Below are 27907 nucleotides of genomic sequence, written 5' to 3'. Positions count from 1 at the left end.
TGTCTTGTGAAGTCCATGTGGTTACTACACCACCGGCAGCGTCAGCACACATCGTGGAGCGAGACAAAAACAACCACATGCTCAGGAACATCGAGTTCTGCGGAGGATACACGAGTGGGCCCGGTCCACAGTGACGTCACAGAGGAGAAGAATTCAAGACAATGTAAGTAAGTCACCGCAACATATGGCTTTTTTTTCCAAATGTTTAACGTAAATGATTTGCTCTGTAAAAATATGTGATGTCAACCGTCAGTAGATTTTAAGATTACAGGTTGCACAGATACAACAAATATATTTAATTGATGATAATTATATAGGCTGTAACCAGTTTATTTTCTTTTTCATTCGTAAAAGATTACCAAATCAAATAATGTATTATTTTCTGTTGATTAACTGAGCTATCGTAAAAAATTACATTACCAAATTAGCTGTGACGTTCACTTGAGTGCAGTTCAAATGTATTCAATTTAAAATAACTTGAGAAGCTTTAACTGGGTTAAACGTTTACATAAAAAAAAAAAAGACTAAATAAAGGTAAAACCCTATCAAATCATGTAATTAATGATTATTTTAATCCTATAGGACTCATCAAACTTGAGCATTTTAATTGAAGAGCTCAAAGTGATGTCCAGTGTACAGGAAAACAAACGCCCCAGAAGCTGTAAACCAGTCAGATTACTACATTACGAAATAAACTGCATCATAATGCTTTTTTTCCCCTCCAAAGGACTTCACAGTGATGTTATAAGCCTGCATCTCTAACCTGTGGACCATCACCTCTCTAAAATAGGTAAACATTATGAAATCAAAGTAGTTGATTCTTATTTTTCTGTCAGTGAGTAATCAATTAATCAACAAATCAATAAAAACTGATTCAAAATTACTGTTTAAATTCAACAGCTCAATGCGATGCCCAAATACAAAATATTACATTTTCATACAACTGAGACAATGAACAGTTGAGCCAGCTGTAACAAACATTTACATTAAAAAATGTTAAAACCTATCAAATCAAAGTAACTGATGATTGTTTTTCTGCTGATGTTTAATAAAATTTCAAAATCTTCAATGATTAAAAACTGAGAATGAAAAACTGAAAAGCAATTGTTTTGCATTTTTAAATTAATTGATTATCAAATAGCCGGTAATTATTTTTCTGCTGATGAATAACTGCCAATTGTTTAAACCTTTCTTAAAAATGACTAATGTGATGTTCAAATGACTGTCAGGCAAAGTTATTCTAATTATAGTGACCTAAAAAATAGGAAACAAAAAACAGTATACACTCATTTGGGACTGTCCACGTAGTCAACCTTTCAAAAATTAAAAAATAGCCAGTGATAGTAATAGTTCTTCCTTTATCTCTTCACATTATTGATTGATTATTATTTTTTCCAACTATTATTCAGCCAAGTAAATGACACTGGGCTTCACTTGGCCACACCAAAGCACTGTGGGACAATAAAACAAAAGAGTAAAGTGGCAAAAATGGCTGCTGGAGAGGTTTATTTGTGCTGGGCCTAAAAAGACACTAGACATAACGTAAGAAAGTCTCCCGTCTTCACATAAATACATAAGTAAGTGAATACATAGAGTCCTGGTGCAGGTGCGTAACAGCTAATCATTAAATACAATGGTGATCTTTGCGTCTGCTCCTGGCTGAGTCCAGTGAAAACAGCTTTAACATGGATATGGTGATAATTTTGGATATGGATATGGTGATAATTTTGGTGGGGTACACAAGGACAGGGCAGGGTGTCTCAGTGTCCTGCAAAATAAGGACTGATAAGATTGGCAGTGTGTGGGTGTGAATGCAGCACTGGCATTAGTTTCCTCTGGAGGTGGATGAGGACATTGGTTTACATCCAGAATCCCTTCAGGGTGAGGTGTAGCTTCATAAATCACAGATTGTACATTCTTTGTTTTGTTTTGTTTGAAATATAACATTAGCACCAGTTTATGAGCTGATTATAATTCATTTTGGACTTAAGTATAACCGTGCTGGTACATAACGGTGTATAATGGGGGAGGTCTGACGATTTTAAATGAGTGTGTTTCAAATGTGTATTTAGATGTGGTTTGGAGACTTGGCCGACTGACTCTGACACAAGTTGAGGCAAAGTGAGATGAATCATCTCTCTCAGCTTTAAGGAGACATACATAATGAAAAGACATAATGAAATCAAACAACATTTCATTGCGACCTGACTCCGGATAAGGCAGAAGAAAATGGATGGATGGACGTATACATATAATGAAATCAAACAACATGTTTTCTCTCATTCTGTTGAGGGGTTCTGAACCATTTTTGTTGCTTGAAAAAAAAATTGAAATTACTCTCAATTACAGAAAGCAGTCTGCATCATCAAATGCAAAGAAATGTCAGAGTGCAAAACTTTAATTATGTGTTACATCAACATCTTCGTCAAGTGACGTGTATGAAAGCAGCTGAATGGGTCAAAGCTTTTCCCAAACAGTCCCAGCATATTGTTGCATTTGTCCATTTAGTCGTAGGTTTAATGCTAAAATGATGATTGATCAAAAATAATAATAATAAATAAATAATAATAAAAAAAAAAAAATCAAAGAAAGTTTTTTTTTATATATATATATTTGATTAATTCAAACTAATGCAAGCGTTTGACTATTTCGGTTTGTTAAATGTGAAGACGTGCAGCTTTTTCCTCACATGTTCATGAATCAGCAGTGACATGGATTCTACAAAAGTACACGGTGTCCATGAATATGATCTTTACGTCACTGTGTTCTGAGCCGGCATTCCTCTGCACAGTATCACAGTTACAAACGGTATACAACTGCGTCTGTAAAGATTTTCAAGTGTATTGTTGGATCTGAGTCTTTAAGAAATAATTTTTCTCTCTGAAAGGAAAGAAAATGAGCAATGAATACCTTTTACTGTAATAATCTAAATGTTCTTCAAAAACAGGTCACCTGTTTTGCACAAATGCTTATGATCTACAAATACAAATGTTTGATCATTCAGAATAATTTAGATCTGCTTTTCTATGTCCTAAAACGTAAGTTGGTTGTGACTGAAGGTGTGTGATGTTGTTGAACACCAACTGCACTGCCACTGGGGAACCGTGAATAGAGGGAACACTATGTTCAGACACACACACACCACACACACACACACACACACACACACACACACACACACACACACACACACACACACACACACACACACACACACACACACACACAAACAGAAGGGCTTCCGAAGTGAAATGCATCATATTTAAAACGGTGGCATCAAAGAAAATGAGGCACTTTTTGAAAGCAATTTTTTTTTTGGTGCAGAGTGACACAAAATGAATTAGACAGTTTCAGTCAGTTATGTTTTTTTTCAACATATGTGCAAAGAAACACATGCTGCCATGGCATGAGCATGCATATTTTCCTAAGATCTTGCCAACAACAAGAATATTAAATGTATTCCTTCATTGATTATGCAGCAACCTTGACTGAGCTCGCTGCCAAGTTGATGCTTAGTTGATTTAGGTCAAGCTGCTCTGCTCATTGTCAATCATTACTTTAGTTAGCAAAGCAGAATATTTACAAATGGTCATCATCACAACTTAGACGTCCACAAGAGCTGATGGGAAACTTCTAGAATTCCCATGTGTGGTTTATACTGTTTTCCTCTCCTAAAAAAAGTAAAGTTTGATGCTGGGACACCGTCCCATTGGAAATGCTAAATGGCTGTGATGTTGTCAGCTTTGGTTTTAGAGTGTTTTCAGTTAGTACTTTTCAGAACAGATAAAGTCTTAATTTTTTTGGCAAATAGTTTAGTAGTCATTATAGCACTGCATTCTAGGCCCTTTTTCTCTGACACTGTGGTCAAAACTCAAGGCCGTTTTGTAAGACAGCTGTGCCATGACAGTGTACATTGTAAATTCTGCAGTTTTGCAAATTTTGAACAATTGGACATGGCTAGTTTCTGTGAAGATGTTGGTTGCAGAAATATGGTACACAGATACAACGGAAAATCCTGAGCAGCTGGTCTGCTCTGTGTAAGCCTGATCTTGTCAGATCTCAGAAGCTAAGCAGTGTGGGATCTGGTTAGCACTTGGATGGGAGACCGCTGGGGAGTACGGGAAGCGGCCGATTTTACGACAAACAGTTAACTTATAAAAACTATAAAAACTGCACTTCTTTATTAAAATGACTACAAAATAAGATAAGGGTGAAGAATTTTCAACTTGCCTGAGAGAAACGACGGCAGAAAAAGTGCTCCGCTCGCTTCCACACTTGCAGTGGCCATTTGCAAAGCACTGTGTGTGCAATCCAACCTCTGGTGGTGGGCTACCTGATTGGTCTGTTGAGGCCATCAACGCTCAGTGATTGGTCTGGTCTGTTGAGCACTCAACTTGCTTAACGTCACTCAGCCATTGGTACGTTGAGCGCTCGACGTGCTTAATGTCGCTCAACCATTGGTCAACATAGGTACCGGATTGCTCAACCACTTGGGAACACCAGGGGCTGTGTGCTTCTCTAGGTAAAACTGGAGTTGCATCAGGAAGGGCATCCATCGTAAAACCTGTGCCAAATACCAATGCGAATCTGGTTGTATCTGCTGTGGTGACCCCGAACATATGGGAGCAGCTGTAAGGGCGATGACAATACAATGGAAAGTCCTGCTTTTTTTTGGTAGTTGTTACAAATGAACAAAACAGATAAAGTTTAGATGCAACCGTTCACATTATACAGCTAGATTCATATATTGTTGGCAGGGGAGAATAAGGAGAAGAATTCTAGGGGTCTGTGATTGACATGGGCCCAGAGAAGCTCCTAATACAATTATAATACTGACAAAATCATATGGGGTGGCCCAGGAAGATTTCTTTTAATGGGGCCCAAAATCCCTGGCAGCACCCCTGATTGTTGGTCAAAAAACAATCATACCAGTTTTTAAAGCAGAGGCAGGTATAGACCACAACTTCAGTTGTGGTAATTCTGTTAGGGTAAATCATTTACGCAATTGAAAGTTGAATTGTAATATAAACAGGAACATCAGGTTCTGACTGTTACATAAAAGGTCGACATTTTAACAGTTTCTTTTCTCCCCTAACATCAGCTTATAAAACAAGCAACAAGTGACAACATTTTGAAATGATTTTTTTTTTTTTTTTTGCTTGAATATGTTTTTAAAAGACACTTGATGGTCAATTTTGTTCTCCTCTTGCATGTTGTATTTTCTCATATGATCATTATGTCACGATTTTACACAAAAGTGCTAAGCTTTGAGCTGACGATACAAGGAAATCAGGAATATTGTTTGCTAACAGTTTGACAGCTTTTAATTTTTTCCACAGTTGTGGTCAGAAGTGTACATACTCGTGCTTTTAATGATGTATTTTAATTGTTTGTTTGCCAGGGTGGAATGGCTGTACAGCATGCATCATTAATTATTTAAACAACAAGAATTGGTTGTACAAATATGCTTTTATTTGGGATCTTCTCTAAGCCACACAGGGTCAAAATTATACATACAGTCTCAAATAAATACATTCACTCTCAGTAATATTTGGTTAAATGTCCCTGTGTAAGCTGCACCTCGATCAGACACTTTTGATAGTCATCAACATGCTTGTGGCATAATTCTGGCAGGCTGTTTGGCCACTCTTCTTGGCAGAAATCATAAACTTCTTTTAAACTGATTGGTTTTGTGGCATGGACCCATCATTTAAATGTAATCCACAAATTTTCAATAGGTTTGAGGTTGGGGCTTTGGGAAGCTTAATGCTAGCCTGCTTTATCCAACCCACAACCTTCCAAAGGGACGTGCCTGGCACACCTCTCCAGCGAGGCGTCCAGGGGGCATCCGGAAAAGATGCCCGAGCCACCTCAGATGGCTCCTTTCGACGTGGAGGAGCAGTGGCTCGACTCCTAGCTCCTCCCGAGTGACCGAGCTCCTCACCTTATCTCTAAGGGAGCGCCCAGCCACCCTGCGGAGGAAACTCATCTCGGCCGCTTGTACTTGCGATCTCGTTGTTTCAGTCATGAGCCAAATCTCACGACCATAGGTGAGGGTTGGAACGTAGATCGATCGGTAAATCGAGAGCTTTGCCCCCCTGCTCAGCTCTCTCTTCACCACGACGGTCCGATACAGCGACCGCGTCACTGCAGATGCTGCACCGATCCGTCTGTCGATCTCACGCTCCATCCTTCCCTCACTCATGAACAAGACCCGAGATACTTAAACTCCTCCACTTGAGGCAAGGACACTCCACCGACCTGAAGAGGGCAAGGCACCTTTTTCCGGTCGAGAACCATGGCCTCGGATTTGGAGGTGCTGATTTTCATCCCAGACGCTTCACACTCGGCTGCAAACTGCCCCAGTGCACGCTGAAGGTCCTGATTTGACAAAGCCAACAGAACCACATCGTCCGCAAACAGCAGAGATGAGATTCTGTGGTTCCCATACCGGACCTGTGCTTGAACATGGTGTTCGAGCACAAGTGTGCATTCCCAACTTGTTTAAATCCACAATTGTTCTTCTTCTTAGATCTTCACTGAGTTCCTTGGACTTTCTCATTCTTTTGAGTTAGTCCAGTGAGTGCTGTCAAACACAGCCTTTTTATGCTGGCAAAAAGAAACTACCAGTTGTCAGTTTTAATCACTAATGAGGAGTTAACAGGCCTTGGCATGTCACAATAAAAGACACCGTAGAACCTTTAGCAACACTTATTAAATGATTTAAGTGGATGCGTGTATATATTTGAGCCTGTATGTATAGTTTTGACCCTGTGTGGATTAGAGAAGATCCAAAATAAATTCAAACTTGTACACCCAATTCTTGTTTTTTTTGGAGTCATTGATGATGTATGTTGTACAGTCATAAAAAGCAACAGTTCAAAGTCGTCATTAAAAGCCCAAAATTACCATAATGGTCACGCCCATGACGAGTCTATGTAAAGGTTCGACCTCAACTGCAAATTATATTCATCCAGTACTAAGAGTATTCTCCAGGACAGACAAAACGCCTGCAAACATGTGCACTAATGCTGCAACAATGACAGATTTTTATTTGTACAACAGACAACATACTTATGTTTGTCAATTATGTACAAGTTTTTTTCTCTCTTTTAAATAATATTTTGTTGAGATTATAATGCAGAGCTAGGAGTTTATTTTTACATGAACATTGTGAAATCATGTGATTGATCATTTTTCTCCATAACTCTAAATAAACCACATGCCCTGATAAAATGGATGTCCTCCTTCCCGAGAAAGAAAAAGATAAAGAAAATAAATGCTAACATATTTCATATTTAGCTGTTGTATCTCTCAAAAATATATTGACAAAAGCAAAGCCTACACTCTAAAAAATGAACTGCTGTCTGAACAAGAAAAAGTGATGTAACAATTTGCATAGAATTTCAGCTTAAAACTTTATTTCAATTTAACTAGAGAAGTCTTGTGGCATTAACTCAGTTGAAAGTTGACATAACCAAGTTGAAATAACTTAAAAAATATGCAATTGATGCAACATCTTGGGCTGGATCTAAATTGATGCAACATCTTGGGCTGGATCTAAATAAAATTTATAGTGTTTTTGTGCTTGTGTGGTTGGCATTACAAGACAAAGTGTATTGGGCATTTGTGAATGTATGTAATTTGAGTGTTGCTGTAGTAAATTATAGAGATGTTTACTGTGCACCTAGAGATGTTCACTCTTCATTTTCTTTCACAATTGTGAAATGGCGTTTTGAAATGCTGCCCCCCAAAACCCCAATACAAAAACCCTTACTACAGTAAGATTTATAATAATAATTTATATAATAATTTTCTTTGTTGTTGTACATACATAGAACAAAATTTGTTTTCTGTATTTAACCCATCCTAATTACAGTTAGACACAATGGTAAATGGACTGCATTTATATAGAGCTTTTCCATCTGCATCCGACGCTCAAAGCGCTTTAAAGTAATGCCTCACATTCACCCTGATGTGATGCTGCTGCCATACAAGTTACTCACTACACACGGGAGCAACTAGGGGATTAAGGACCTTGCCCAAGGGCACTTTGTGATTTTACAGGTCAGGCTGAGATTTGAACCAACAATCCAACCACTAGGAGCAGTGGGCAGCCACAGTCCGGCACCCGGGGACCAACTTGTCTTGTTCAGGGGCAGAGATAGGAGCAGACCCCAAATAAGCATCTTTTTTTTTATGACTGTCATTTTTTAATTTTCTTCCAATAAACAGATAACATCAAGAACAACAAGAAATACAGAATACTTTCTTTCCTAATATAGAACAAAATCCCCCCGTCCCACCCACCACCACACGGGTCATCTTATCCACAAAAAGAAAGAGGAAAAAAAAAAGGATAAACCGTAAACAAAAGGTGGCTGTGAATTACTCAATCAAATCTGAAAAACAATCCACCAGAATAGGTCTGTAATGTCACTCCAAATAACAAAATTAAAAATACTTTTTTTTTTGTTACAATAAGAGTGCCCCAGTCAAAACAGAAAACAAAGGAGGGCAAGGAGTAACATTCTCATAAGCAGCATATCTCCCTCCTTTTCATAACTGTTCCATCGTATCCATTTTTTCCTTTCTTCCCTTCTTTTTCCCTTCCCCCATGCTTTTCTTTATTTTTTCCCCTTTCTTTTTTATTACTTTGGGACCGATATAGCGTCAAGGTACCTGCTCCACTTCATAAGGTACTTGTCTGTTCTGTCCTGCATCCTGTAAGACATCCTTTCATATGCAGCTGTTTGCCTAATTCAGTCACCCAGTCTTGAAAGGGAGGTTCTCAATTTATTTTCATTTATATAGCGCCTTATCACAACAGAGTTGCCTCAAAGCGCTTCTCCATGTTTCTTCCAATTCCTGAGAATAATCTGTCATCTGATTATGATAGCCTTTTGCATCCAGGATTGTAGTGGCTGAGGGAAAATGGACAGCACTTTACTGTCTCCCAATAAATATTTGGGGCAAAGTAAAAAAAAAAAAAAGTTAGCACTTTGACAATATAGCTGTGAAACTTTAACCAGTATTGATTAATCTTAGAGCAGGACCACAACACATGAACCATTGTAGCTTCTTCCACTTCACATTTCCAACACTCATCTGAATCTTTAAACCAAGTCTAAACAGCCTGTTTGGGGTCCAATAAAATCGGTGCAGAATCTTGAATTGAATAAGCCTAACCCTTACGTCTCATGGCATTGTTCGGGAGTTTCCACGGACCTTATCCCATTCCTTCTTATCATATGTCACCCCCAAGTCTCTTTCCCAGGACAGTCTCAAGACTGATATTCCCATCTCTCCCTCACATTCCATCAGCATCCTATAATACTTAGCTGCTTCATGACCTTAACCCAGTACCCGAAGGATCTTTTCCAGCTTGTCTACTGATTTCGGGGGATCTAAACTCGACCCAAAATTCCGCTGTAGTACATGGCGACGTTGAAGATATCTCCAGAATTGAGTCTTTGGTAGATTGTATTCTTGTCTAAGGTCCTCAAATGTTTTAAATATGTTTATACTGTAAAACATACCAGGATACCTTTTTCTACTCAGTCCTTCCAGATGAATGCTTTTTTGTTAATGTTTAACTTAGGGTTTAGCCAAATACTAGCGGTGTTCATAGTATGTATCCTGAGATAGTAATAACAATTGTTCAGCACTTTTTTGTGGATAAGAGATGTGGGCCCTTGCATGGCAGCACCCTCACATCAGGCTGAATGTGAGGCATTGATGTGTAAAGCGCTTTGAGCGTCTGATACAGATGAAAAAGCACTATATAAATGCAGTGCACAGTCCAGTCCACTAGCAGCTTTGTTCAAATGAGGGTTGAAATCTATCAACCTTGAGATCCTTTTCCATATCCGTTGAAGATGATATATGATTGGATGGGTCCTGTTATGTTTAGTTACTTTAGTGGACAGACAGTGCAGAACAGGGAGGGGGGCTGACACCAACTGCTCTATACTGTACCATTGAGGGGCTCCCTCTGTAGGTAAAGCCCAGTGTGCCAAGTGCCTTAAATTAAATGTGTAATAATAATATTGTAAATTTGGAAGTCCTAATCTTAATCTGTTGATTGGTCTTTGTAATTTTTTTCATATTCATTCACGCTCGTTTCCCATTCCACAGAAATCCTTTAAATATATTATTAAGATGTTTGAAGTAACTGTCTGGGATGTTTAATGGCAGAGAGTGAAGCAGATAATTAATCCTGGGGATGCAGCTCATTTTTACAACATTAACTTTTCCCCATAAAGACAGATACAGTGATGACCACTGTTTCACATCATCTCTAGTCCCTGTATCGAAGGTTCAAAGTTCACCTTGATAATCTCCTCTGGTTTAGGGACAAAAAAAAAAAAAAAACCCAGATATTTTAGCCCCTGCTTAGGCCATCTAAAACCTCCAGCTTGAAAGAGTGTGGATGTGCAAAACCTGGTTAACGGAACTGCTTTGGATTTGTCCCAGTTGACCTTATATCCCAAGACATTTGAAAAGATAATAATTGTATTCAACAATGAGGGTATTGATACTGCAGGGTCTCATGCCAGTAACAATATATCATCTGCGAACATCATTAATTTATGTATAGAACCATTATATACAACTCCCGGAAAATTATCATCCCCCGTTACTGCCCCTGCCAAGGGTTCCATCACCAGGCAAAACAGGAGAGGGCTAAGAGGTGAACCCTGACATGTACCCCTCCTCAATCCAAAATATGAAGAGATGTATGTTATTCTGTACTGCTGCTTCTGGCCCACTATATAACAGGCATATCCACTTTATAAAAATTTTGCCAAAACCAAGAATTTCTAAAGTTCTGAACAGAAATCCCCATTCTACCCTATCAAACACCTTTTCAGCATCAAAGGATAAAGCAGCAATTGGCAAAGTAGAATCGAAGACTGCCAACATTATATTAATAAAACGTCTAATATTGTCTGCAGAACTGCATCTCTGAATGAACCCCACCTGATCTTTGTGTACCACAGAGGTCATTACCTTTTCCAGTCTATTTGCATGTACTTTAGACAGAATTTTTGCATCTAATGGAATAAGGGAAATCGGACAATAATTCTTGCAGCAGCAATGATCTTTTTCCTTTTTTAAGAACTAGTGTTATCAAAGCTTTTGATACAGTAGCTGGCAATTTCCCCTTTGCAAATGCTTCATTATGCATACTAAGTAGCAGCGGTGTCAATTCAGTGGCATAACATTTAAAAAATTCAGCTGTGAATCCTTCTGGTCCTGGGGCCTTTCCAGTTGGTGCACAGTAAAATCACCAGTGTTAAATTAACACTGACAGTGAACATATGGACCATATGTACGCTGTCAGTGTCAATTTAACACTGTCAGTGTTTTACACTGGTGATTTTACTGTGTAGACCTTTAACTACCACATCAGTTTCTTCCTTAGTTATTGGCCTGTCACGGTCCATCCTTTGTGATTTGGATAGTTTAGGTAGATTCAGTCCTTGAAAGAACATATTTGTATCCTTTTCATTACTCTGTGTGTCTGCTGAAAATAAATTCACATTGAAGTCTCTAAACATATGGTTAATATCTATTGTTTTAGTTTTCAATTCCCTCTTTTCTGATCTAACTGCTGAATAGATGACATCTCTTTCTGTTTTAAACAGTTTGCCAATAATTTGCCTGCTTTGTCGCCAGATTCAAAATGTTTTTGTCTCATTCTAAAAAGCGAAAATGTCACTTTCTCTGACAGTATACAATTATGATCATATTCAAGTTGTGTGAGAGCTCTTAAATCCTCTAGTTGAAATTGAATTTATCTTTTAATTTGGCCTCACATTTCTTGATCTTGTCTTCAATCTCAGTCTGTTTTACAATGCTTTTTTCTTCATATAAGAGGCATGTTGAATAATATTCCCTGTAATACCACTTTTAGCGCCTCCTAGGCAATCCTTGCAGAGGGTGCTATAGGTTCATTTAACTGACATATACTTCAATTTGATTTCTTAATACCTCTTTAAATTCTGATTCTAATAGCAGGAATGAATTAAATCTCTATCTTGGCATTTGAATCCTGTCACAAAAAGGCATCATCTCCAAGTTGACTGACACATGGTCAGAAGTTAGAATACTTCCAATAGAACAGGAAACCACTGACTACAGGAGGTTTTTAGAAACACGGGAGAATGTCGAGTGGGCGGCAGATAAAAAGACGGCAGATAAAAAGACGTAGTCCCTTCCTTTTGGATTCAGCATTCTCCACACTTGTATATATCCCAAAGATTCAGTCATACTTCTCATTGCTGATACTGCTCTAGGCAGACTTACTGAAGCGGCACTACTACGATCAAGAATGGAATCCATTACCAAATTAAAATCTCCCCCAATAATAGCATTGTAGTCACCTGCCTGTAGCATTTTAGCCTCCAAATCAACAAAAAATTGTGGTTCATCTCCATTTGGGGCCTAGACATTTGTCAGAATAATCATGTGGCCTTGTATTTCTGCCACTACAATCGGAATCCTTCCCCTGGTATCTTTGAATTGTCTGAGACATTTAAATTGTAGCTTTCTATTGTGGCTGGATCCCACATTATAATAAACATGGCTCACCCATGTTTTACACAGTTTTTCTGATTCTTCAGCTGGGATGTTTCTTGTAGAAACATCTTGTTGGGATTTCAGAATATCTAATACTTTCTTCCTCTTAATTGGATGTCCCAAGCCATTCACAGTCCAGGTGGATATGCGCCAATTGTCCGTTTTAGCAGTCATAAACAAATTTTAAACATAAATATTAACCATGACAAAACAAAAGGACCAATAACCAGTGAGCAGCCACCACACAATGTGTTTATGAAACATATCCTTGTTAGACCCCTCCCACTCAAAGTACCCTATTGTCCAAACAAAATGCACAGCTCTGAACTCTGTGCTCCCTCTTGTTACAAAAAAGAACTGACAGTCCATGAACATCGACTGTCGAAGTGACTGAACCCATCTTGACCAACTACATCGTAATTACTTTTATATGCTTCATGATAATTTGAGGAGGTCCCTCCTCCAGAATACTGTCTCATACCTGTAAAAAATGTCATAACATACTTTTTTTTGGTCCTGGGCATTACCAATGCATCTTCACCCCTAAATATTATGGATATATTCCAGCACTTTTTGGATCCTCAAAGCGCGTCTGAGTCCCGTTGTGGTCGAACCTCAGGACTGCCAGGTAGAGTAGGGAGAACTGATTTTATCACGTTTCATCTCTGTGCCTCTTGAAAAGTCAGGGAAAATCATAATGCAGTTACCTTCCCAGATTAGCTCGGATTTATTGCACGCTGTGTGTTGGCTGAGCGTGGAAAGCGAACCAGAATCATGCGCGGTCTCTCCCCTTCATTTGGTTGATGCTAGTAGTTTCTGCATAAACTCCACTATATCCTCTTTCTCATTACCTTCTGGGACTCCCACAAATCGTAGATTATTCTTTCTGTTGCAGTTCTCTATATCTTCAAGTTTGTCACAGAGAACTTCAAGCTCTGCTTTGGTAGCTAACGGACTAGCCTCCAGCGAGGCCTTCAGTTTTTTATCAGAGTCCTCCAGCCACTCTACCCTTTACTCCACCTCCACCACTCGCGAAATAAGTGAAGACAGTTTCTCTTCAACTGACGTTGTGGTTTGGCGTATATCTTCAAGGCTGGCTAGATCGCTGGACTTTTTTACAGCGGAGTAGAGATGTTAGCAATGTCCTGGCTTAAGCATGCTGGCTCTGGGGCCTCCGAGCTGTTGTCGTCGCCATCACGTTGTGCGGCCTGATGCCGCAAATGCTTCTTAATATCTCTGCTTTTAAGCTGTTTCTCTCTACCAACTGCATCACGTGATTCAATAAGCATTTTGTTTTGACTGTGGGAGGAAACTGGAGCAAACCCATGCAGACATGGGGAGAACATGGAAGCTCCACACAGAAAGGGTGGGAAGTGATCCCACAACCTTCGTGCTGGAGGCATCCGTGCTAACCACTAAAGCCTTGGTCCCACCAAATAATAAGCCATGAATAATGAGCCACTCATGGGTGTGTCAGCGATTATTCAAAGAATGATCCACATTTTAAGATATCATGTATCTGTGACTAAGGTGCCTCTGTGTGCCTCTCTGTACCTCACATGTGCCAGGTATCAGCCTCTAGTGAGCCACTACCCACTTGTCATTTGAGCCACGACCAGCCTTGAATTGCTCGTGTCGCCGCATATGATCCACATCAAGCCACATATGATCCATGTAGCGCCATGTAGCGCCATGTAACACGACGTTGGTGCATGTTCAGGCATGGGTTTGGTCCAAACCTCCAGCCCTCCCACACTTGGCTCTTTTAAAGTGTGGGTTTTCAATTCACAGCATCCATTCAAAACATTTTTTAAAAATACAGTCCTAAAAAAAACACTCCTGCACAGTTCGGCTGGTGTGCACCGTATACAGCCTAGAGTCCAGTCCTCTAGGCTGGACTATTGTAATTCATTATTATCAGGTTGTCCTAAAAGTTCCCTAAAAAGCCTTCAGTTGGTTCAGAATGCTGCAGCTAGAGTACTGACGGGGACTAGCAGGAGAGAGCATATCTCACCCGTGTTGGCCTCCCTTCATTGGCTTCCTGTTAATGCTAGAATAGAATTTAAAATTCTTCTTCTTACTTATAAGGTTTTGAATAATCAGGTCCCATCTTATCTTAGGGACCTCGTAGTACCATATTACCCCATTAGAGCGCTTCGCTCTCAGACTGCGGGCTTACTTGTAGTTCCTAGGGTTGTAAGAGTAGAATGGGAGGCAGAGCCTTCAGCTTTCAGGCTCCTCTCCTGTGGAACCAGCTCCCAATTCAGATCAGGGAGACAGATACCCTCTCTACTTTTAAGATTAGGCTTAAAACTTTCCTTTTCGCTAAGGCTTATAGTTAGGGCTGGATCGGGTGACCCTGGACCATCCCTTGGTTATGTTGCTTTAGACGTAGACTGTGTTTCATAATTATTGTATGGCCTTGCCTTGCAATGTGGAGCGCCTTGGGGCAACTGTTTGTTGTGATTTGGCGCTATACAAGAAAAAAGTTGATTGATTGATTGATACAAGGCTGCTGTTCACCTGTGTTCCAGAGTCATTAAATGCAGCAGTTCTGCTTGTTCATCCAGATCTCTGTGACCGAAAAAAAAAGCAAAAACAAAACAAAAACACAAACGACAATGAGGTGACCGCTTTAATTATATACACTTGCAACACAAAACCCATAACCAGACCAGGTAGAACTGAACCACGGGTTCCTGGACAGTTACCTCTGCGCCTCTTCTCGCTGGCTTTATTTCTTCGTCGGCCTCAGTTATTTTGACACCGTGATCAAACTTTTAACTTTATGTTCATCCAGTAATGTCTGCAAAATCGAACTTTTGCGCGCGCACGTTCTGTGTAAATGCTCGTCTTGAGTGCGAGTCATTGCGTCAGTGCGCACGAGGAGTGAGCAGCTCATCTGATCCGTTATAACAAGATGTTAAATCTATCATAAACATACTTTTACAGCTGCTTATGAAGAAGGAATGAACATGCAACTGTTTTACCAAGCTATTACAATCAAAACATTACAAACACTCACCTTTTAGTCTGTTCCAAATACGTTCTCCACCTCTGCGCACAAGACAGAGAGCGGAAAAATGGGTTCAGATCAAACAGTCCTGTGTGATTCCAGAAGCAATTAGAGGTGTTTTCAACTGCCAAGCTCTGACAGAAAATGATTAATCCACTACAAAATAATTATTTTATATACAGTGTCCAGCACACAAAGCAGGTGGGATTGTCACAATGAAGTGCAACGAAGCCTGTCCAAAATAGCGTGTCCTCTCCTCGTAGCCGCCAGGTGCTGGGATAATGGGCTTTTAACAGCCTCATCCTCACCACAAACATGCCTCTATATCCTTGTTTGTCCTCATAGTAACTCGTACACAAACTACCCTACGCTGTTGTTGCTAAATTTTGAGCTTCTTGAAATTAGCACCACGCTCAGAGATGAGCCTTGTTAGCCGAATATTCTGGCTCTAAGAGCCTCTCAGAGCCACCATTCTCCCACGATTGTTGAATAACAGGACTTGTACCAAAAAAGCATGCTACGTGGCTCATTATTTATCCTTCATTATTCAGGGACCAGGGCTTAAGCCACTGTGCCGCAAAGCTCTATCACCTGTCACAGTAGTCATATTCTTCAATCAATAGATGAACGACTCAACTCAAGAAGAAGGTGGTCACCTTTAAGACCTTTAGTGTTGCTGTTTTGCTCTTACAAACACAGAGGTGACATTGTCCTATTTGCGGTAGTAGAGTTTTGTCACGTCAGTGTGTCTGAGTATGTTCAAGGCCTCGTGACCTGGGGGTTCTGGCTTGAACAAACAATACCTACAAATGTTACTCATGCCAAAGTTAAACTTGACGGTAAGTCAATGACATTCTTCTTGAGTGCAGATCAGATTTTGTTGTCCGTATCATGTCTGCAGGTTGTTTACAGAAAGCGAACAAAGCATTTTATAAATGAGAACATTCTGTACTTAAGGTGTCACAACATGTATTACATAATAAGCAAGACAAACGCAACCAACCACTGTCTTCAGTTGAGATTTTTGTAAGTTATCATCATGCTTTGAAACTGTAACGCAGTTTATTAAGATTGATTTTGAAGACAGGCTGTTGATACTAGTGAAAGGAAATACAGTCTTTTTCACAGAAATAAAAGCACCAACACCAACTTTACAAATGTTACTGATTTAGTATCTTGGCCTCAGCTTCCCATTTTGTAATTTTGCACAATTTGTTACAGAAATGTTAGATAATATCTGCGCTAATTCTTTATTTTATGTTAGCTATCAAGTATTTGTGTTATTTGTTTGGAAGTTCTGAGAAATATAAGTTAAGTTTTACTTCATGATGTGTCCAAGTTTCAGACATGAGGAGATCTCCACCTGTTGGTGAGAGCCAGTAACATTAGAAATGTGAGACTAAACCACACCTATTGTTAACACCCACAAGGTATAAAAAGTATTGTATGACTCAATTTAGGGGCCTTTTCACACGATGGACACTGTCTGTGAGGATCCCAGGCCTCATTTTTAATGTGACCTTTAATAAAGTCAAAATGAAGAATACAGTGGTTTGGTTTTTGGTAAGGGGCAGAATCTTACATAAAATAACTGGGTAAAAATAACAGAAACATGATATTCTTGGTGATTATCACAGTGGATATGAGTGTTGTATGGACAATTTCAGCTCTGCTCAATATCAGCAAAAATATCAGTCCTGCCAAAGAACTGATATTTTTGCTTGTAACTTTTTGCATGTCAAGTGGCCAATGAAACAAAGTGCAGCACCTGACACTCTGACAAAGTTGACCTGACCTGCTGAAATTCCTGACCCAATTCTATGTGTTTATCTCATTGTCACAGTGTTACTGTGTGAAGCAGAAATGAGCACTGATCAGGATGTGCTGATGGATGGCCATTCAGCCACTGCCATCTTTGCTGCGAAAGGCATTGATATAACACCTAATAAAGACCAAGGTGTAATCAAGGTATTTATTATTTTGTGGAAATTTTGATATAGCTCATATTGAAGCATATTCAAACCTTCCCATGTCCCTTAACAATTTTTGTCTGTCTGATTTAGTTTTTTTGTTTGTTAGATGCACATTTTGTGCAGCTGCCAAAGCTGTTGTATCATTAAAGCACTGACCACTGAGGTTCCTATCCTTGTTTTTCAGTATGATGTTAAGAGATGCCGATGTTCAATCAGTGCATCTTTTGTGTGTAGGTTGTAAAGCGTCGGGGTGTAGATGGAGACCGAACGATGACCGGGGACAGAGTAACTGTTCACTACACTGGAAGGCTCCTCAGTGGGAAAGTATTCGACTGCAGTCGGGATTGTAAAAAACCATTTTGCTTCAGCGTGGGCAAGGGTAGGTGAATTTTCATGTGCAAATATATCATCCTTAATGAGATATTGGTGATGTACAGTAGCTTCCCTAAAACGTCCTTATTTTTCTTCACATCATTACATAATGTTCTCACAGGACAGGTTCTGAAAGCCTGGGATATTGGTGTGCTGTCGATGCGAGGGGAGAGGTGTGCACACTACTATGTAAAGCAGAATACGCATATGGGGCTGCTGGAAATTCGGACAAAATCCCTCCTAACTCTTCAGTGCTGTTTGAAGTAGGTGTGAAACATCAGTTCTGCTGTTTGTGCTGTGTGCAGTTTCTGCTTCATACTGATGGGTGTTAGATGTATGTCTCTAGATGGCGCTCTCTGGTCATGATATGACTGGGTTATCCTGTTTTAATCCTCTTCAGTTAAATGTCCAATGTAGCCCACTTCCCCCTCTGATCGATAACTCTGGAGCTCAGTGGTCACACATATAATTCATGTAACTACTCAGGTTTTAGTTGATGAATGCCACGCATCATACAGATGTCTTTTTAGCGTTTATTCTTCACAGACACCGTCTGACACCTTCAGACACCTCCAGACACCGTGAAAACTAAAAATAAAACATGCAAACAGTTCAGGTTACACAAGCACCGCTAATTACACAGATTCAAATAAGTTGCTAATGCTAGATTCAGTCAATAGACGGACCCCCAAAACACTAGCTTGCCGCAACACAAATAATATTGTCTATACACAACACAAACACTCACATATAAATATGAAACAAAATTAATGTCACATTTACCGTGTGCGCCTCTAAAACCAGAGTAGTTAGTTGGGGACATCATCTTCTTCCCTCTCTCTCTCTGTAGCAATTGTGGCGTGCTCTGCTCTGTAGCATTATCACATTACCCAAGATTTACAGGTGAGAACCCAAACCAAACAGTGGTCATGCAACTTAACAAAATTAGTTAAAAGTAAACTTACATTTTAACATAAACCCATTTTAAATATGTACATTTTACAATAACTCTTTGACATATTTATTTATTTAACCTTTTTAAAGAAAATGAATTCAAACTCTTAAAAAAAATAGAAAATAAATTCAAAATCAATTATCTGTCCGCTGGACAGTTACAATTCACATCATTTTATTATCAGTAATACTTACAGTTCAGTCGTTCAGTACAAATGTGACTACACGGTCAGTTCATGATCACGTTGATACAGGCTACATCACAATCATTAATAAGCTATTTGTAAAATGAATTAGATGATAATGTGAAAAACTCTCCAGTTTGTTTCAGGATTTAGTCATTGTGATTTGATTGTACATTATGGATTTACAGTCAGATAATCAGTTTTTTAATTTATATCCTCATTATGTATGTTTATTTTTTCTTTAATTGTTAGCAGAATTACTGTTATGTGTCGGACGTAGCTCGGAGAACCGACCAGCGTTTGAAGGACCCAGTATGAAATAAGCAGAGCACGGTACAAAGGCTAACTGAATTTAATACATACAGTGATACAAAACATAACAAAAGAAAGTGCGGTCTGGCGTGGTGCGCTCCCAGCAGCGCTAACGGTCCGGAGCCAGAAGCTGTTTGGACCCAAGGACCCCGCCGACACCCCCCAGGTGGCCGCAACAAACCGAGTCTGTGAAAGAAGGAACCACTATGTGAGTCCACACTCTACACACAGAGAGAACACTTAAAGGTGTACAAACAGCAAACACTTCCTGGCTTGATTACTAATCAGCTTCCCAACCTGCAGGCATGGAACATCCAGTTCACAAAACCGATACATGACTAACATACAGCTCAATATAAAAAGGTGTGAGGGACACCACATTTACTGACTGTATAAATGTTAGTCACAAAATCTAACATACCTCAGGAAGTGTGCTGACGAGCGTGAGACCTCACCCCCTCCTCTTTCACAGACCGTGCATCAAACCCTGGACGTTCTCTGCATCCACTGATGATGAGATGGCTCCCGAGACGACGATCTCACCCGTCTGGTCACAAGGTCGAGTCTCTGGCAAATACACACTGTATACTCCAGTCTTAAATGCCACCATGTTCCAATCCATATAGATGCACCTCAGCTGTGAGTCCTGACGAGCCGAAGGTGATCAGGGTGAGGTCCTGATAACCTCAGCAACACAGCCACTCAGTCCCAAATGCAAGCCACCTGGAAGGAAAAACAAAAGACAGAAACAAAAAGGTCGTTAGGCCCCCCAGCCATACAACAGTACCCCACCCTCACGGGAAGCCTCCCGGCGACCACACAAACCTGGCCCAGGAGAAACACCCCCTCCAGGGACCATGGCTGGAAACCGCATCTGCATTCGTCTTCCAACAGAATGGTTGATGTCCTCTCCTCTGGCTGCATCCTTGCCTTTGTTTCAGTCAGTCACTTAGCACAGGTGTGGCCAGGAGTTCTTAAACCTGTGCGGTCAGCCTTTATCCAACCATGTGCGGTCATTAGTCATAAAACAAAAAAGAAACACAAACAACCAAACACCCCCCCCCCCCCCCCCCAGGGGACCGTCCTATCAAACCCCGGGATGAGGAGAAAAGAAAAACCCCAAACTTAAGCTTACAAATAAAAGCGCTAAAACACCCCCCCCCCCCCCCCCCCCCCCCCCCCATACATACTGATTTACACACATACAGAGAAAGATTAGTAGGTTAGTTAGCAGACAGTGTGAAGTGAGTGTGAGAACCTTAGAAAATGTTTGTGTGATAGTCTGTGTAGTGAGTGTTAGAGTGTGAAGAAAGGAGAGACAGGGATGATGGAGGCAGATGTTTATCCAATTCAATTCAATTTCAATTGATTTTGATTTATATAGCACCAAATCACAACAGAGTTCCCTCAAGGCGCTTCACACAAGTAAGGTCTAACCTTACTAACCCTCAGAGCAACAGTGATAAGGAAAAACTCCCTCTGAGGAAGAAACCTCAAGCAGACCAGACTCAAAGGGGTGACCCTACGCTTGGGCCATGCTACAGACATAAATTACAGAACAATTCACAAAACGAATATACAGGAAATGCAGTTGGTGCACAGGACAGGAGGGTCTCCAGCACGAATACCACACCCATCTCTGGATGGAGCTGCACCTTAAAAAAAACAAAAACAGAATCAAGCATCAGAAAGACAAGAAATACAGTATAATTTGCTAGCATTAAACAACAAGAAAAACAGGAAATACTAAGGTGATCGCCGGCCACTAGCTCTAACCTTCAGTAAAAGACCCAGAATTTAGGTAAAGTTGAGGCCGCGGCACGCTCGGTTTCCTAATAAAATGAATTAAAAGAGTAAAAAGGTTAAAACTATACTATGCCAGTATGCTAGCTATACGAAAGAGAAAATAAGTGTGTCTTAAATGTGGACATGAAAGTTTCCACAGAATCTGACTGTTTTATTGACGCAGGGAGATCATTCCACAGAACAGGGGCACGATAAGAGAAAGCTCTGTGACCCGCAGATTCTTATTCACCCTAGGGACACAAAGTAGTCCTGCACCCTAAGAATGCAAAGCCCAGGCCGATACGTAGGGTTTAATTAGGTCAGCTAAGTAGGGAGGTGCCAGTCTGTGAACAATTTTATACACTAGTAGCAGAACCTTAAAATCGTATCTCACTGGGACTGGAAGCCAGTGAAGGGATGCCAAAATGGGTGTAATGTGGTGGAACTTTCTGCTTCGTGTCAAAAGTCTGGCTAAAGCATTTTGAACCAATTGGAGAACCCTAATGCTGGGGAGTTACTTGCACCAGTGCTAGTACAGTATAAAATTACGTGCACCGCTCTAATAATACGTGCACAAACTAGCACATGCATGTACTATTTCGACCCCTGGTTCCAATACTTTTGAAGGGCACTGTATCCTAACCTTATGATGAGTGCAAAATGAGTGTGGTATTATTACTTTTTTCTTTAAGAATGTTTCATTTTCACTGCTGCTGCACTTTGTGTAAAATCATAGTCAGATCATATATCATACTGATATGATAATATTGTGATATGATCATTTGGACATATTGTACAGCCCTACTGTCAACTAGCTGAAAACTCTGAATATTAATTTACATCTAAAAAAAAAGCTTAAAGTGGCAGGGAGTTAAGAGGGCTGTAATTAGGGAGGTTTGGGGAGTTGGAGTCCCCCCCCAAGAAGCTGAAAGGCCAAAAAAAGAAAACTGCTTAAAAAGGTGGCGGCGGCGGCGGCGGCGGCGGCAGCAGCAGCGGGGGGTGGGGGATTCCCTCAGAAGCTGAAAGGGAAAATCAAAAATAATGGGGTCTGGGGAGCGGCAGAGCTCTCCCAGAAGCGGAAAGGCAAAAACAACAAAAAACATGTTTAAAAAGGAAGGTGAAAGGTTTTAGCCATACTCATGCTCCACCGAAGCATTTACTCAAAAAAAAAAAAAAAAAAAAGTCTGAAATGATGAGATGCTGAAGAGCTTCACTCATCATGACCGCGACATATACATATCAATAATATTAAAGCAAACAGAGCTCTGAGCTCTGGTATTGGAATAGTATCGGTATCGTGCAAATATCCAAATTCAGGGCTCGGGATAGGGATCGGAAGTGAAAAATTGCGGATCGGTGTATCCCTAGACTGTTCAGTCACAGCAAAATAACACCGATAAGACTTGAGTCAAACTATGCTCCAGCGAACGTCGGTTATGATAACATATGCCTTAATTATGTTTATTTTTTTCAGGTTTGACGTTGTTCAACCTTAAGAGCAAATCCAGTGTTTGTAGCATGAGCAACATTAGGCACGTCAAAACAGCCAATTAAGATTTTAAAATAACTCACAGAAACACAGTAAAAAAAAAAAATGCAGACATAGCGAAACGTCTTCACTCAACACAACTCACCTTTTTTCTCACTGAAACGCAATAAAAGCGAGAAAAATAAATTACACGAAGACCACAAGAAAAGCGCCACTTCCTTGTTTTTGAAGTGTCGTAAACCGCTGTGAAGTATGCATGCTGCCCCCTACCGCACAGGAGGAAACAGCGCCGGCCTCACGCAGAAATGGTGATGGTGGTAGTGTTGGGTGGGGTGAGTGGGGTGGGGTGGGGGTAAGATTTATGTCAAAACTGAGGCTGAAATTTCAAACACTGACTTTTAACCTTTCAAAGCTTTTCTTTTCTCATTTGTGTACAGCATAACAACATAACATAATTTATTGTGTGAACAATGTTTGTACAAATAGTACAAGCACACATCAAAAATTAAAATTCCAGTATAATTAAAACCATAATAATACTAATAGCGCAATTAGTACATAAAACACCATCCAAAGTTGAAATATTAATTAAATAATAATAATAATAAAAAAAACTAAAATGCAATTAATAAAATAGCACCTAAAAGCACACCACCTAAGCTAAAACCATAACAATACTTAAAAACCGTAACAATACCTAAAATCCATAATAATACCTATCTTTAAAAACATTGACACTGGGCGAGTTAACGATGTGGTTTGGTAAACTGTTCCACAAGCTGACAATTCTGTTGTTAAAAAATGTTTTCTGACATGCAGTCTTGACCTAATAACCTTTAACATTGTCAAGTGGCCTCAGACCAGTATAATCTCTAAATAGAAAAAAATTGATTGCAATTAACATTTTTGTGGCAGTTTAATATTTTATGAGTTTCTTCTGTTTTCTAGTGTAGTAAATCCTTCCTTCAACATATTTTCATAATGTTCTAAACCAGGTACAATTTTTGTTGCCGTGCGTTGAACTCTTTCTAATGTATCTTTGTCCCTCTGCAGAAAGGGGGACCACACTTGCACACAAGTATATAAATACTTATATACTTGGAAACTGATAAATTACACTATGTAACAAATTTTTATTTTTGTTTTGTTCCTGGGTACACAGTGTGTTTTCCTAACCTGTTATGCCTTAAATAAATAGAAAATAGCTGTTATTCCAGAGAAACTTTGCTTCTGTGATCAGGACAATGATATTTTGAAATTTGTCTGTTTTCAAGAATATTCTCGATTCGCCTTCACTACTACTGAGTAGTCTTCTAGAATATACTTTAACTGCTAGAACTGTCCAGAATTTCCTAGAAGTTTCCAGAATTATCTAGAAATTTCAATAAACGTTTAGAACTTTCTAGAACGTAAATAAATAAATAAATAAAATCAAAGTTTGTGCTGAATGTAGTCATTTTTCCATAGACTTTAGACATAAGCAGTTGAAATATAACACTTACAAGCCAGGAACAAAAATTGTGTTACATATGTAGTGTATTAGTAAACAAAATACCTCAATCCTTTACTTACATAGCAGTATCTGTTTTATCTTTATTCATATAACACTCATAACAAGGATTTCTGCACCAAAGTGCATTACCTTGCATTTGTCACTATTAAACCTGAGTAACCATTCTTTTGACCAATCTGATAGCTTATCTAAATCATCCTTAATACAACTGTAATCCTCTAATGACTGCATAGGGTGAAACAATTTTGTGTCGTCTGCAAACACATTTTTAACATCTTCTGGGGTAAAGGTCACAGCACTGGGTGTACCCAAGAAATTAACAGTTCAGGAGCATTGCTATCAAACACACAGTGTACAAAATCATTACAATAAATCAGATCCTTGTCATCTTCAATTTACATAAACAGATTGAAAAAATTTGGTCAACTCAGCAGCAGTATGTTTTCACTCCCACTCGCAAAGACCCTCCTATTATCCTTGGGGTCAATTTGACCCCATTCAATGTTTATCATTCAAAAATAATACTTGACTTTTCAAACTTCATATTTCATGACTTTTCCTAATTTAATGGGTACATTTGATTTAGCATAAAATTTTCACAATGACATTTTTTCATTGTGCTGAACACATATTACACACATCGATGGTCCTCTGGTATCAATTTGACCCCAGGCTCTTTTAGCTGTCTAAAACTTGTCTGTCTGTGTGTGACCCATGTGAAATGTATCATCCCCACACCTGTAGGTGCACAGTTGATACATGACATTAGGGGGAGGATTGGGGGTGTATGTGTGTGTCTATGAATGTGTGGTCTACTTCTGACACCGCCTGAGAACTGATACAACTGATAATTCCCCCACTGTGGGGGCAGGATTTTCCCACAAGGACACTGGTAGTTCATGCAAAATAAGCTAGGATCAAGCATATAAAAGCTTGCACCGCAGCCCTCTAGCCAAATCATTCCTCATTGTGCTCCATCGGTACTGCAATCTTCATGGTGTCCCTCTTTCTCTTTATCTCTTGAAGATGTCATCTGGGAAAAGATTTACAGTGAATGAAGTTTTGGAACAGCTCTTTGACAGTGAAAGTGAAATAGAGGAGAATGTGTCTGAGACAGAGGATTGTGTAGAGGAGGACCCAGATTTTGAAGCTGTCTCATCTGATGAGAATGAAAGCGTTGAACCTCCTGTCTTCACTCAACCACAAGCAGACACGATCACTTCCAAAAATGGGGAGATAACATGGTCCCTTTCACCACTTCAACGGCAGGGTAGACTTGGTGCTGCTAATATAATCAAAATGGTACCAGGCCCCACAAGATATGTAGTCAGCCATATTGAAGACATCAAGTCATCATTTGATCTGTTCATAACTCCAACAATTGAGAATGTTGTTCTTGGGATGACAACAACTTGAACCCTGTGACCCTTAATTCAAATAACCAGGTTTAGAAAATGGATGGACATCGCACAACAGTTTTAGATCACCATTTCTAAGGTTTCAAACCAAAAATACGATCAAAAACTAGAGCACCACGCTTGTAGAGCGCAAACCTCTGCCAACTCTAGTTTCCAATTCCACAAAATTTTACCTTGGAAAAAAATTTCAAGGTCTAAGTCCTGTTAGAAGTGGCTTTTCATAAGCCAAATTAGAGGTGATCAAATGTCAGGAGTTTGTATTTAGTTCATGCACTTGAATCAAAGGTTTTTTTTGTGTGTGTGTGTGTGTTTTTTCAACTTTGTCAGTTTCTGAATTCTTTTTCAGATAATTTTCACAGAACATTGGTTATCTCTGCTATGCACAATTTGTCATTGTGTTTTGGCACTTGGTTTCTGAGTGATAACTGGAAGAGAGACAAACAGGCATAAAATTGGAACCTCCATCCAATTTTGTGGTGTAGGTAAATCCATAACAGAGACATGAGAGTAACTGAAGCACTTTTGATTGGCATATAATGCAAAATGTACACCAAATGGTCTTTTCAATATTAAATTAAAAAGTCCACAAAAGCCACGATCAGATCTAGTGATAGTGAGTGCCAGTCTGCATCTCACCTTCAAATATGAGAGTGATTGGGGCACGTTTGATGAACATATAATATAAAATATCCATTAAATGGGATTTTCAGGGAGGTGGTGGCGTAACAGCTTGCACCTTGGACTGGGATGCCAGCGACTCGGGTTCGCTTCCTGATCGCAGCCATGCTCCCGACTGGCACTCTTAACATCAGTGCTGGGGAGGAGGGAGAGACATGTGCCGTGGGCCCTTCTGGAAACAAGCTTCGTGCTTTTGTTGGTTACCCACATTAAATATGATCCTCTTTCTTCAATGTTAAATGGAAATGGCCACAAAATCTGTCATCTGGATCAGATCCAGCTCATGCTTTGTCAGTCGATAAATCCTACATAACACCTTCAAAGAAAGAAATGTGATATTTTTGACAAAGATATGAGTTTTTGAAAATCAGTTCAATGTTAAAGACGGGGATTTTTCTAAATTTCTAAGCTTTTCCTGACTTTGACCTTTGACCTATAACCTTGAAAATGGAATTAGTTTTAGCCTATCAGGATATGAATTTTCAGTAAAAATTTCAAAATGATATATGACAGATTGTGGGCTCCAGGCTGTTCACAAACAGACAAACAAACAATCAAACGGGCAAAATCATAACCTCCTCCAGCTTCGTTGACGGAGGTAAATATAGGAGAACAGCCACAAATTTAACTCTGAAAATGCATTTGTGAAGCACCGTAAAAAGAGTGCTGCAGTTGTGAAGAAGGAAAACTCAAATATGAAATAATACTTGCAAAGATTTGAATTTTTTTTCATTACTCTCATTCTCCATCTTTCAATTTTTTTGGCTCTGACTTTGATGTTGCACCATTTGATTTTGTCCATAGGAGAATGGCTGTTGTAGTTTAACTGCCACTTATTGGCACACTTCCTTTCTTGTTTTTGCAGCGTTGTGGAATTTCCTTGATTGCGAATCATCCCAGTAAATTCCTCACCTCTCTGGAATAGAAGCTGTTGCTCTGCTGGTGTTCTTCACTGTCTGTGCAGGTTGGAGATGCTTTCACCGCTGGCATTTTTCCATTCACAGAGATGCTGATCGTGATTATCAGGATCACTATAGATAGCCTATGTCAGTGGTTCCCACACCTACTTGTTACAAGGTTGGGTAGGATTACTTTGAAATGTAATCCAAAAATAATCAGATTACAAGTAATCCAAATGTATGTACATACATACATGTAATCCACATGTATTCTTTCAAAGTAATCCTACCCAACCTACCCCTGCCTGCCAGGCTTAGCTATGAATTTCATCCATTTTGGAATAAGGCTGTAACATAACAAAATGTGGAAAAGTGATTTCCAGGCGCACTCTAAAATAGATTTTGAACATTGCGCCTCCTTTAAATAAAAACAAATTCAACGGAAAAGTAATTAAAAAACATTTATTAAAAAAATTCCAGGTCAAACTATGTCAGACAACAAATTAAAAGTTGTCTTCAACAATTTTTTTTACTGCCTATAATCATCAAAGTCTGAACAGAATCTTCATTACAATCATCGTAATTGATGATTAAAACCCTTGCTGAAATCATGAACCTTTCCCCTGATAGACAGTGACCCACTATGAGTTCTTTAAATTTAGTGTGAATTTCTTGGCAGAAACAACAATAAAGAACTGTTGCTTCAGGGGGCAAAGGTTGAGGGATAA

General features: G+C 39.5%; 1 protein-coding gene across 1 annotated transcript; it reads left to right on the top strand.

Moving 5' to 3' along the window:
• Positions 1-27907, top strand: LOC117507767 (peptidyl-prolyl cis-trans isomerase FKBP5-like). The gene is made up of 6 exons (XM_034167574.1): positions 1-163; positions 17445-17569; positions 17809-17953; positions 18068-18209; positions 26555-26560; positions 27859-27907. Exons 1-6 carry the CDS (start codon positions 16-18, stop codon positions 27905-27907), a joined length of 615 nt encoding a protein of 204 aa, XP_034023465.1. The 5' UTR covers positions 1-15.

This window comes from Thalassophryne amazonica, chromosome 3, assembly GCF_902500255.1.
Source record: "Thalassophryne amazonica chromosome 3, fThaAma1.1, whole genome shotgun sequence".
In the NCBI taxonomy this organism is placed as follows: domain Eukaryota; kingdom Metazoa; phylum Chordata; class Actinopteri; order Batrachoidiformes; family Batrachoididae; genus Thalassophryne; species Thalassophryne amazonica.
The sequence above is the reverse complement of the archived record's forward strand: the minus strand, read 5'-3'. Positions and strand labels throughout refer to the sequence as shown.

Excerpts from the sequence above, each read along its gene's own strand:
- LOC117507767 (XM_034167574.1), top strand. The coding sequence starts at position 16 with ATGTGGTTACTACACCACCGGCAGCGTCAGCACACATCGTGGAGCGAG. Across the intron at positions 164-17,444 it reads GGAGAAGAATTCAAGACAAT|TGTTACTGTGTGAAGCAGAA; the intron begins GTAAGTAAGTCA and ends TCATTGTCACAG. Across the intron at positions 17,570-17,808 it reads AAGACCAAGGTGTAATCAAG|GTTGTAAAGCGTCGGGGTGT; the intron begins GTATTTATTATT and ends TTTTGTGTGTAG.